The sequence below is a fragment of the Oryzias latipes genome, chromosome 23 (genome assembly GCF_002234675.1).
Source record: "Oryzias latipes chromosome 23, ASM223467v1".
Lineage (NCBI taxonomy): Eukaryota > Metazoa > Chordata > Actinopteri > Beloniformes > Adrianichthyidae > Oryzias > Oryzias latipes.
In genome coordinates this window covers 8,600,600-8,613,978 of record NC_019881.2, presented here as the reverse complement: position 1 = coordinate 8,613,978, position 13,379 = coordinate 8,600,600, and the positions used below count along the sequence as shown (strand labels likewise).

Here is a 13,379-nt window from a genome sequence, read left to right as displayed (position 1 = left end):
CCAAAATCCGATTTTCTGACTAAATCCGATTTTTTTTGACGACTCGCTTACGTCATCTTTTAAAAGTGAACCGCATCCGATTTACACTATACAATGCTGAAACTGCCAAACGTAGACGTTCTCAGGACTACGTAAACATAGCAGAATTTCCACCTTACGCGAACCTAAGCACTGACCGCACGGATTTAAAAAATGATGTGCGAGCAGGCCCTTAATAATAATAATCATAACAGTAATAAAAGTACATTTAGAAGATGCGTGTTGGTCCAAACGTTTAGCATGGCGAAACCCTCCCCTTTTTGTTGCGTTTCTTTTGTGTGACTGCGGTTGTCATGGAGGCAACGCAGCGACGGAAGAGGCGTTGGCTTGTGCGCTCCAGGATGAGGCAGGAGACGGGATGCGCGGTAGAGGAAAAAGGAAGGCTGCTCGGCCGGCTTATGTACTCTCTCTGAGTTTTGAACGAGGAAGTATTTTCAGACGTTGCGCTGTACTAACAGTTTCATCCAAGCAAAGAAATAAACGGCTTCTAGCCTGTTCCAGAGCAACGGTGCCCCACTTGATTAGTTACCGTTTGCATCTCGACCGGGACCCGACCGGAAACAACAGCGGTTTCTGACTATGGTTCGAAGCCTGAAGCTGAAAGGTAACATGCTGATGGGGCTCCAGCTGACCTCGAACAGCAAAATCAGCGTCATGTGATCTCAGTTGGTGGTGTCCTGAGTTAACGTCACTGACGTACGACTTGCATTTACAGAAGAATATCCGATTTGTCTGTTTACATGGCAAATGCAGGTATCCGATTCGTATTTCCACATATGAATTAGGCCTGTATTTGATCTAAAAAAAACGGAATCCATTCGCTTTTGTCCTGCTTACACGTTCACCGGTCATATCCGATCTGTGCCACTTGAGAGGAAAAAATTGGAATTGGGTCACTTGAACCATGCAGTGTAAATGCGGCCTGAGGCACCGGTCTTTTCTACCGAGAAATGCATCAAACCAAAACAATTCACAAGTTTACAATTGAAAGATAATGTTTAAAAAGATAACCGTTGATACCTGTTTGACATAACTAATTCATCAGTGATGTTTGAAGAATGTTTTTTTTTAATTAGCTGAAGGAAAGTCATTCCTCACTTTTGTAGTTGTGACATTTTCACCATGACTCTCAATGTCATTAAGGGGAAAACCAGCCTCATCTAATTTGATTTTGTCCGTGTTGGCCTTTTTTGTCTTCAAGTATTAGATTTTTTGATTGATAGAAGTTCACTATTAGAACCAGAGTTTTTTGAGGGGAGGGGGGCAGGGTTCCCATTAGGTTTGCTGCTAATTGACTGTTCTAAGACTGTTCTACTGTTCTACGAAAGATTAATGAGAGGTAATTTGTTCCTTCTGTTCTACAGGTCAGTGTCCAGCTGGTCAGTATTCTTCTGATGGCTTTCACCCATGCCAACCCTGTCCACAGGGCACTTACCAGCCAGAACCAGGCCGAGTTCAATGTTTTCAATGTGGAGGAGGTCTCATGACTAAGTATGAAGGATCTGTCTCATTCAGAGACTGTGAGGCCAAAGGTTTGCTCTCTTACAGTTCCTAAAAAGCTCTTAGTAGTTTTTGAACCCATCCATTATTAGGATTTTCTTGACTTGATGGTTTCAAAGTCCTAATGAGTTAGTTGTTTGAAAAGATTTTGGACATGTTTAAAGAGTGTTTCGGCAGATAGTCAAGCCATCTCTATTGTTTGGTCCAAAATAACTTCACAAAGCAAATTTTGATTTGTATATTGATATGTATAGGAATAAAAATCGGTGACACTCAGTGACCCCAGAAGAAATAAGCAGGCATATTGAGAAATGCCTTTCCACACTAGGCACAGGATTTATAATAATTTCTAATTTCTAAGATGCCTAATATACATCTACCATGGATGTCTACAGGACATCTCAGACATCTCTATTATGTTAATCTGTTAGATGTCTACCTGTAGACATCTGATATTTGGACATTTTTAGACATCTATTAGAGTACTTTTTTAAAAAACATTTACTAGTTAAAATATAAATACTGCAATTTTACATCCATCCATTTGTCCTCAGAACCCACTGAATCCCTTTTGGTGTCACAGGTTCCAAACCAGATGAAGGTGGAGCACACCCTAATCAGGTCACCAGTTTGTCACAGGGCCACACAAAGACACAGAAGCCTGTGAAACACGTTATTGAACATTGGGAGGAAGCAGGAGAGAATCCACACCTGTAGAGGGAGAACATGCAAACGTCACACAGAAAGGTCCCAGTTGGGATTTGAACCAGAGTTATTCTCACTGTGAAGTGAAGGAGCTAATCATTACACCACTTTGAAGCCTTTTATTTCATGGACAACTAGAAATCAAAAAGTTCTACATTCCAAGAAAGAGCAAAGATTTCTGCCGAAATGTACCTGGGGTCAAAAGTCACAGAAACTTGCATCAAAACAACAATTCGACATTCGTGTTTTGATGTATAACTTATTGTAAAACTGAACAAAATGATGGTAAAAGGTTTCATCTACTGACCGAGTGGATTATTATTATTAGAATGAGCTTTAAGCACATTTTCTTATCTACTGCGGAACAGAAGAGTCTAGTTCCTGTTCAGAGTTGAAGTTCTTTAAGTAAAGAATTCCATTTACATGTATAGATTAGGAGAAAATATATATTCTACACAAATAATGTCATGTTTATATTTGATAGTAAAAGAAGAAAAAGAATGACGGCACACAAAGTCTCAATGATCGAAACATCTTTGACTTGGCTTTTTTATTTCATATCTAGTAAATATTTAAAAAGGTTCTCTAGTAGACATCTAAAAAAACATCTGTGGCACCAGGTCTCTCTTGAAAAAGAGATTTTTTACTGGTAAAATAAAGGTAAAATAAAAAATAATAAAATATCCAGATGTCTTTCAGAACACTATTGGTAGACATCTAATAAAGTAGCAAAATGGGAATGTCTGAGTTGTCCTGTAGACATCTACAATGGCTGTATATTATTTATCTAATATAGATCTTGCAGGGGTTGACATAGCCCAGAAATTTGCACTGGCCCACAGGGCCAGTAGTTTTTGAAACTTACTGGCCCTGCCTGAAAGTTACTGGCCCGACACCGCGCATAGCGGGACCCGCCGCTCCGCAGGTGCTTGCAACTTTAGGGGGGTCCGGGGGCATGCCCCCCCGGAAACTTTTAATATGGTGCAATTTGGTGCATTCTGGTGACATCACTTATTTCTACACTTTTCAATGACTGAAAATAGACCATATCAAACTTAAATCTGCTCTAGTCTGTTTCAGATGTTTTGAAGAGAGCACTGCAGTGTAGTAGGAAACACTAGTTCAGAAGTTTTCATGGTGCTTCTAACGGCAAATAGCGCAATAAATCATAAACCTTAAATGTGTTAAAACAATCTAATGGCAGCTTGAACCATTTAACGAATCAAATAAATCCCTCAATGCATTTGACCAATCGGATGGACGCCTTCACATTGTTGACCAATCAGATGGAGCCCTGTTATGTTAGATGTTTGTAACCTATGTCAACGTGGGTCATTTGGAGTATAATTTTTAAACTGGGAATGGTTATTTGGTTATTTTGCTGTTTGTTTATATACCGCAAATTATATCGTTATCGCAATTTTAATCTCTGATATCGCATATCGCGAGTTTTCCTCATATTGTGCAGGTCTAACTGAGATCATTCAGCTAACTAAAAATACTTACTGCTTACAGTGTTGTAAAGAAAAACTAAATTAAGTAGTTTAACATTCTACTGCATTTGAGTCTGAGATTCAGGTATTTGGAGTTGCCTTTGATTCTTTGACATTCAGCTTAAAGCTTAGTGGATACAGTTTCATCTTCAATGCATTCATTAAATATCTTGCTGTCCATACTACTAATTATACCCACTACTCCATCCAACATATTCCTATCTATTCCTGCCATGTCTTCCACATCTCTGACATGCTTCAGTCTCTCTTCAGTGACGGTGTCGGATTTATAATCAAATGTAATAATAACCCACTGGCTTGTGCCTTCCTTGTTGCTGTTTAACATTGTTTTGTATTGAATTGTTAAATTCAATAAAGTTTGAAAAAAAAAAGTAGTGAGCGCGTGCCGCGTGGTGCTCGGCAGTGAAAGCCGAGCGCGCGCAGGCGGGAGAGAAGGAGAAGTGATCAAAGGTTTCCCATAGAAACCCTTGAAGTCTGAACACAGGACTAGCAGAAAAACTAAATTATGAAGACGAGGTAAATCTACACGTTTTCGCAAAATTTACTTTATTGAAAAAGGTGAAGAATAAATAAACCGTTAGATATTTTAGTGGCCCGAGCGGGCAAGTGAAAAGTAAAGTCTTGTGGTCCGCACTGCTCGAAAAACAGGACCGGGCCAGCGGACAAATGGCTATGTCGAGCCCTGTCTTGTGTCCGGTGGAACAAAACTGCCCAAATGGCTAGTTTACAACATGCGAGACATGATGGGACATTATCCTTGTTTGGCTTTAAATTTTGCAAAATGTTAAGTTGTGACTTCAAAAGTTTGGGGTTGATCAAGTTATGAAGTATAACAGACATGAAATGATCCTTGGTTAGTCTTTGTGGTTCAGTTTTTTAGTTTGCTTCTTTTTTCTAGTGCACTGCGCTCCTGGACATTATTACAACTCTACCACCCACCGCTGTATCCGCTGCCAAGCTGGGACCTACCAGTCCGAGTTTGGGCAGAACTACTGCATCACCTGCCCCGGGAATACCACGACAGACTTTGATGGTGCCACAAATGTTTCTCACTGCAAAAGTAAAGTTCTGTTTCTTCTAAAAGCCATTATACCTTGTAATGTTTCAAGGGTTGTGATGATAGTTCTTTGCAAACTTCTCAGATCAGCTGTGTGGAGGAGAATTGGGGGAGTTCACTGGCTACATTGAGTCACCTAACTACCCTGGAGATTACCCATCAAATGTGAACTGTGTCTGGACCATCAACCCTCCACATAAGAGACGGATCCTTATTGTGGTGCCAGAGATTTTTCTCCCTATTGAAGACGACTGTGGAGACGTACTGGTCATGAGAAAGAGTGGTAAAGAGAGACTTCTACTTTTTGATGTAGTGAAAAGGTCCAAAAGGTAACGTAAAAATCAGGAACAGGTCCAGTGAGCAGGACATTAATTTATGATATTCTTCCAGAGAAATTTCCTAGTTTTCCCAAAGTTATACAGACCCAATGATGCTGTTTTTTTCAAAAAATACATCTAAAATGTTTTATCTTTTTAGAACTATCCCACAATGATAAAACAGATAAATGTTATGTTACACTGTTTTAATCTAAATCCTCTACTCAACTTTTCAAAAATAACCAACAAAGGTAAGAGTTTTATTTCAACGAAAGGGGGAAATAGAACTCACAAGGTTTCTCGAAAAGTACATTTTATCATTGCTGATTCACTAGAACAGTGTTTTTCAACCAGTGTGCCACGGCACACTCTAGTGTGCCGTGGGAGATGGTCAAGTGTGCCGTGGAAAATTGCCCTCATTAACTGATCTAAAAACATTTCCCATCTCCAGGATTTCAGCTCTGTGTTCATCCAAACAGGCCCTGATAAAACACTGAGGAGTTAGGAATATAAAAGATCGTAAAATACTTTTTCTTTGCGTTTATTTTATTTTATTAAAGACATTTTGATAAGAATGACCGTACCGCGATTCAGCTGCAGCTCCGGCTGTATTTGGGAAAAGTCCCGTCCCTTTGACTGTCTCCACCAATCATTCTTGAGGGGCTTAATCACATGTCATCAGTCTGACCAATCAGAAGTGGTTAAAGTCTTCACTTCCTTGTCCCGATTTAGCTCGTAAAGTCGCTCAGTTCTAACAAAAATACCAGCTAAAGCTCGTCTTTTGCGCTGTAGCTTTCCACAGAATCCGGTATCAGACCGTGGAACAAGTGAACAAAACAATGAAGCTCCGAAAACCGATCTCCGGCCGTTTTATGCACTACATCTCCCATGATGCATTGGGTTGTGAGAGTGACAGGGCACAAGGAGATCTGTCATTAGACGTCTTGAAACCAACGAACACACATCAAACTATTTTTAAATCTTCTAACTTAACTTTTATTGAATCTTTTAGAAAAAACAGCTGCAGTTTCCAGCTTTTTCTGCAACACTTATCTCAAAAATGCATGTGAGATTGTGGAGGGGCTGTAGATCAATACAAGACTATGAGTTTCTCCTTCTTTTTTTAAATTTTTGGATGCTGGTGTGCAGGATTTTTTTTAAGGTTAAAGTGTGCCGTGGCTCAGAAAAGGTTGAAAAACACTGCACTAGAACATTTTAAGGCTCAACATAAACATAATTTGTTGTTACACAAAGATAGGCTGTGTCTAATCATTAAAAATCATGACAGGGGCTTATCTTGTGGGTTGCTATGCTCTGTGTCAGATGGTTCCTGAGGGAAGGTCCTAAACTTTCTCCACATTTCCTCCAGCGCTGCCCACGTCCATAACCACGTACGAGACTTGTCAGACCTACGAGAGACCCATTGCCTTCACCTCTCGTTCTCGCAAACTTTGGATCCAGTTTAAGACTAATGAGGTCAACAGCGGCAAAGGCTTCCAGGTTCCATATGTCACGTATGATGGTAAACTTTTCTATGAGTCCCACTTTGATCTTGTAATTGTCTACTTTTTCGCATACCCTTCCTTGTTTAGTCATTTGTCTTTTCCATTCTGTGTCCTAGAGGACTATCAGAAGCTCATAGAGGACATAGTGCGAGATGGAAGGCTGTATGCCTCTGAGAACCATCAGGAGATCCTGAAGGTACTGATAATGTGTCATGGTGTTCTGTCTCAACACAACAACCAACTAACCTAGGATTTGAACCCCTGACCATCAACCCACTAATCTAAAGCCTCCCATGATGCTAATAATAATGCTTGTCAGAGCATCAACACATGGGAACGACTGACTGGAAACGTAGAATTTTTAACACAATACCTTTTCGTCCCTAAAAGTGGAAATAAATTACCCCCTCACCGATGTGCTGCCTATGTTCAACTTCATTTGGAAGAGAAACATGGAAATGAGCTATAAATGTCTGTAGTTTTCATGTTTGTTGTACCTGTCTTATCCTTTTCAGGACAAGAAGCTAATAAAGGCCCTGTTTGACGTTCTTGCCCACCCCCAGAACTACTTCAGATACACAGCAGCTGAGTCCAAAGAGATGTTCCCTCGCTCCTTTATCAAGCTGCTACGTTCCAAAGTAACAAGGTTCCTACAACCATATTAATTACTGGAAGCCTCCTCTACCTGCTAAAGACTGATTCCACCTGCATCATTCCACATTCATTACATTAAAAGGTAGCCTAAACCCCCAGAATCTTCTTTCCCCTTTGTGGCTAAGAAGACTTGATCATCTGTATTTGCTTCCCTGGTTGTTTGTTGTTAATGTGAGGAAAGAGGCACAGAAGCACAGAAAAGCTTTTTTTTTTACAGTCATGTCTCACTTATTTTTAAGTTGCACATTTGATTTACAAATGATTGCACTTTCTGCAAAGTATTTAAGTGAAAAAGGTGTTAATTCTGTGTGCTCTACATCTCATCTTTTAACTTGTCAGGATTTGATCTGCTATGATACATAAATCATATAATTTATTTTATGATTTATAATTCACAAGTCAGTCTTCAATTCAGTCTTCAATTCCACATGGAAAGTAGTTTGCCTCATATTGAATGTTGAGAGCCAAGGTTACTATCTTATGCTAACAAAGTTTCATAAAGCTGCTTTTTTTTTTTTAAAGTCTGTCCCTTTTATGTCGTTTTGGAATCCGTCTTATAATAACATGCCACATTAGCCCACATCATGACAAAATTGAAGGATTCAGGAAATGAATCAGCATCAAATAGTTGCAATAGTCTTGCCTTTTTCTTTTTTCCAGGCGTTTTTTCAATGGTTAAGTTGTGTTCTACGTTTTCTTTTTTTGTCCAGCCTTTGTTCTGTATTGTGTTGTTTTGTATAATTTATATACAACATGGCATAACTTGTAGAGGCCCATATCACAGAACCGTTAGTGGTTAATAATGTTTTGACTCAGTTTCACAGCCTTGACATAGGAAAAGAGACTGACCCCAAAGAAATGATGCCGTTGCATCCTGACTTGGATTTCTTTTTGTGCGCAAAATAAAGAGGTTGGAAGACAATTGGTGCACTGCAAACACAGATATTCCAAAAAAGGCTCAAAGGTGTCAGTTTAAACCGTTCCAGTAAACTATTCTGTTGGTGCTTTTATCCTTTGTAGCATAAAGTCTATATTTTAAATTTAAAAAAAAAAAAATATATATATATATATATATATATATTTTAAGACAAGATAAACTACCTTTAAGCAACAAACTTGTTTCTTAAGTGATAAATGTATGTAATTAACTAATATTTGAACCTTTAATTGCACTTGAATTTTATATCTTTTAAAGAAAAATGTTTCTTGTGACTTTTTTGTGTTGTACTGAAATGTGCCACACGTGAAGATAGGGGAACCCGTGTAACCTGTTTGATTTACTTAATGACAATAGTTTGATTTTGCTCAGTGGTACAGTGGACAACAGTGTTGCTATTTTACCAGTTTATCTAGCACCACTACAGTTTGTGAACATCGTCATGGCCCAGCCTTGAGCTATCCGTGTTCTACAGCTGCCAGATTAAAGAAGCATCTCTGATCTCTTCTAGTATGACGGCTCTACTTGCAGTGCTACAACTGTCCCAAGTCACCCTGATGCACTTTCTTTTCATTAAATTAGTATAGTGTGTAGATATGTTCTTCTTTTATAACCTGACCAAATGTTTCTGTCATTCCCGTCAGCACTAATATATATATGTAAAAACCATGAAACAGGGTCAAGATGAACCCCATGTCTAAACAATGTGACTGAAAAGAGAACTTTGTGTATTTTTCTGAAGGTTCACATGGTGGCAGAGATGTCCTTCTGCAGGTTTCAACTGTAAACCTGACAGCTTTGTTAGCATAGGAGCTAAAATTCTCCAGCAGAAGTTCCAAATGTCTGCAGACTCTCTTAATGGCATTCAAGCTCCTTTAGAAATTAATGCTTACCGTGCAGTCGAGAGGTTTTCCTCTTGTGACAGTGCTGAATTTTTTATAAAGCAGATGCTTGAAGTCATCTTGCCTTTTGGCCATTTGAGTTTCTCGCTTAACACTATAAAAAAATATAAAGGTACATTTGAAGATCAATTTGGTAAAAACCACAGCAGTCAAAAGTCAGCCCCTTAGGTTTTTTGTGATTTTTTTTTTTTTTCTGAGAAAACCAGTTCCAGATTCTGTCCATGAGGTTACAACAGTAGCTAAAACTCATTCAACAGGGGAAGGCTTTGGAAAAGTCTACAGTCATGGAAACAATTGAAAGTTCATTGGTTGCAACAGGAAAAAATGGTCTTGCAAAACATTGAGTTTGGCCTTTCTGATCTTATTTTTGGCCTTTATGCCAAAGAAAGGTATCGAATAAGGCAGAAGAGAAACCTGATGACATTATTGAAATACGCAGGTTGTTAGCCAGCAAAATCTTTGATCGGCTTAAAGAATGTGTGAGTGATTTCAGTGTGTACCAGATTATTTCCAGATCCAACAATCCTGCTGTTGTCAGGTTCCAGGTCATGTGGAATAGCTGTCACACAGACATGATGAGGTTCAGCCTGCTTTATGAACGTGGCTTCTGTGTAGTGTGAGTGTTAAAACAAATGAATTGTTCCATAGTTGACTCTATTTCCCTGAGAATTGGGTGAAAGGATTGTTTGTGTGTGTGTGTGTGTGTGTGTGTGTGTATGTGTGTGCGTGCGTGCTTGCGTGTGTGTGTGTGCACATGAGGATGACAGAACCTGATTGATGTGTGAGTGAGGAAGCAGTGACTTGGGACTGCAGACTGTATATGTGTGTATGTATATGAGGAATCATTTGAACGTTGTGTAATTCGGTTGTGCCCAAAGGAAGAAAATGTAACAGTGTTGTGCCACATTGTTTAAATAATTAAAAAATCTGATACTGAACAAAATAAAAAACAGTAGCAGAAAACCAACTGAAATGGTCTTTATTGTGAATTGATTCTTTGTGTCGTGCTTTACTCAAATCAGGCTATGGTCGTTCATGTCTCTTTTCTGCAGATAGATCAAAAACTCAGACCCTGTCCAAACACTATTTATTTATCCCTAAACAATCTCAGTCGGGATCAAGTGTTATTTTGAAATGTGCTCATATGAATAGGGATTCTTCATGCAAAAAAATATTTAAATACAACCTATTTACAGAAATACAAAATATGGCCCTGAAGCTGATAGTGTTACTGTCAGACAAACGGGTTTAAACCCAGATGCAGGAAGGACTCCGAATACTTCCAGAACATTTAATGTTTCAAAAAAGCCAAGTTCAAAGTAGAGGACATAAGGTGCACCAGTGCAGAACACAGAAAGATACCTCCCTAACTACAGAAACCCTAACCAGTGATTGCAGGCAACTGTGACCGACTCAGGAAGAAGTCACAGATTACCTTCAATAACAAAGCATAAGAAAACCATAACAAAACAAAACCAAGTGGAATTTCATGAAAGCTAATGATTATGTGAAGGTTCTTGGAGCTCCTCCCCAAAGAACCGGAGCTCTGCTGCACCAAATTTCTGCAGTCCGCAAGCCAACCTGCTAATGCTTCAGTAGCTATGTTTACATGGGCAAAAGTAATCAGAATAAACGCCTGATCAAAATAAAAATGCGTAATGTAAACGCATCATTTGGAATACTGTGACCTGATCAGACTCATTTGGATCACAATTTTCTTCTGATTGTGATAGATGGGTTATGCCGATTGTTGATCTGATCGTGGTTCATCGTGGGTCATTACTGCTCTGGCTCATGCGTAGAGGTTGTGGCGCACCAGAGGAGGCTTTGAAACGCAAACAGGACCGCATTCGTAGCTTCGTGTTTGCGAGCAGGGGAGGGTGCTTTGATATGGTGTGCGCTATGGAGAAGGCCCGCAGTCCAGCTGCTCTGCATAAATGAGCTGCCGGACACTTAGATAACTGCATCTCCTGGGAGAACTGTGTCTCCAACAGCTGAGCGACTTTGGGACAGTAAGTGAGCTGGCAGAGGCGGCTTTTGAATGCAGAAATGCCGGTCTGCCCAGTCCTGAGAATCCAAGCCAATTTGTGTGAATTTGTGTTACCAATCGTGTCCAGACAAAATAAAGGCTGATGTTATTCCCACATATTTACTTGCAGCCAAGATGCACATTGCGGCATTGTCCGCATGGATTTTGAGTGCATGCAAAGCCAAATGTTCTTGGCAGGTATTAGCCTAATCATAACTCTTCTTCCGGGTCTGTTCGGCCAAGAATAAAGCACTGGCTTCACATATTTATGAAATTATGAGCGAACATGCACTTAATAATGCTATAATCATAACAATAATGAAAGCACGTTTAGAAGATCATCTCGCTTTATGCTTTGTCTTTTTACAACGGAACTCACGATTTCTTCTTCTACGGTATTTTAGATAGTTCCGCGCATGTCCACATGATTCATTCCAACCGAAAGTGTGGCTTATGTAAACGTTTGTTATAATCAGATCAAGTTTTTCGGGGACAAGGTACATAGCTGAAGACTAATGAGATCTTTGATCTGATCAAAGATATTTTGTACATGTAACCATAGCTACTGTCAAGCTTGAATGCATTTTGTTCCACTTTTAGGCTTAAGTGTCATCAGATGGTAAATTTGAACCCACTAATCCCCAATGGGAGAACAGTATATTCAGATGAGTGTGAATAATTCCTGACATTTAACATTAAAAAACAGTGCATGTGTGGCTTAAGTAAAGGTAAATGGCTGACGAAGTGTGTATTATCGGAAATTTACGCACGCCGTGGAAGCTTGAACCATTTGACGTGAAGTTTGTTAATTCTGATAATGCACATTTCGAAGACCATTAACTCGCTTTATTATAACAAGGTCACTTACAAAATAAACAAACACTCAATCAGTTTTTAGTACTTTAATCTTAATATTTTTTTCGGTTTGGATCGCTTTTTTCCAAAAAAGCGGATTATTTGTCACGTGGTGCTGCGCTTTGTCATGTTACTGTGACAACACAGCACTCCGTCCTCTGATCTAAATGTCACCGGCAAAGGATGACCCATATATGCTGGTGGTCACGATAGGTTAAATAGAGCATCAGTTCAGAGAGAAAGTTCACCTCTTACTGCTTGCTTTTGTCCAGATGATGAAGCTGAAGGTTGTTTTAAAGAAGCCGGTGCAGTGATACAGAAGGCTTAAGAGAGGTGACCGGAACTTCTTTTTAGGGCGTGCGGTTATCACTGTGCGTTATCACTTTTTAATGCACAATAATTCAAGTGTGCAAGTGATAATACACTCCTGGAGTGTATTATCCAAGCTCTAATCATCCTTCAAGGTCTGTGACAGTCAGAGGCATTCTTTAGTTACATCCTGTTTAGAATAATACTTTTTCTGAGCTGATAAATTGTTATTCTAATCAGGTTTTAACTAAAGAATGTAACTAAAGACTATTGTGATCAGCTTACATGGGCTGCATGATGGCGCAGTGGTTAGCGCTCTTGCCTCACAGCAACATGCAAACTCCATGTGAAATTTGTATGTTCTTCCCGTGCATGCGTGGGTTTCTCTGGCTTCCTCCCGCCATCCAAAAACATGCTTCATAGGTTAATTGGTTACTCTAAATAGTCCGTAGGTGTGAGTGTGTGTGATTGTGGTCCTGCGACAGACTGTCCAGAATGTCCCCTGCCTTCACCCACAACTGGCTGGGTTAGGCTCTGGCAGCCCCATGACCCCGAAAGGGACAAAACAGTTAAGAAGATGAATGAATGAATTTATCAGCTCAGATGCTCTTTTGGGGGTCATTCATCACGCTTGACAGATAAATCAGATACTTGCCTATGTGATATTTACACAGCAGACAATCATAGGCAGCATCTGCAAGCCACAGGGACTTCCAGATGAGGAGATGACTCTCCTGTCATCAGCTTGTCTGCTTCCCTTTGGCAGTTGCTCTGCTGAAAGTTCACTTGATATAAAGCAATAATAGTCAGATTTATTATGGGAAAAAAGTGACTGTTTCTTTTCTTTCATCAATGAAAAAAACAACAAAGCAGAATCACTTTTTTTTCTTCTGGACACAAGCCTCTCTTCTTTTCTCCTTTTTTCCCCGCACCAGCTCCCCAACTACCAAGCGACACCCGAGTCTTCCACTCCCTCTGTTTTGCATTTCAAACTAAAACTTAGCATAACTTATTAATAAAAACAGGTTATATATACACACACACACACAGTAGATA

At 39.6% G+C, this 13,379-nt stretch overlaps 1 protein-coding gene across 4 annotated transcripts in view; it reads left to right on the top strand.

Annotated features, from left to right (window-relative positions):
• Window positions 1–10,097, top strand: part of LOC105357050 (signal peptide, CUB and EGF-like domain-containing protein 1) — a 102,936-nt gene extending 92,839 nt beyond the window's left edge. For all 4 annotated transcript variants that reach the window (XM_023952624.1, XM_023952622.1, XM_023952625.1 and 1 more), the window contains 6 exons: window positions 1,404–1,571; window positions 4,657–4,818; window positions 4,901–5,098; window positions 6,502–6,654; window positions 6,754–6,833; window positions 7,153–10,097. In XM_023952624.1, coding sequence (XP_023808392.1) covers window positions 1,404–1,571; window positions 4,657–4,818; window positions 4,901–5,098; window positions 6,502–6,654; window positions 6,754–6,833; window positions 7,153–7,302 — 911 coding nt within the window. In that variant the 3' untranslated portion in view covers window positions 7,303–10,097. The remainder of the gene's footprint in view (window positions 1–1,403; window positions 1,572–4,656; window positions 4,819–4,900; window positions 5,099–6,501; window positions 6,655–6,753; window positions 6,834–7,152) is intronic.
• Window positions 10,098–13,379: the final 3,282 nt, after the last annotated feature.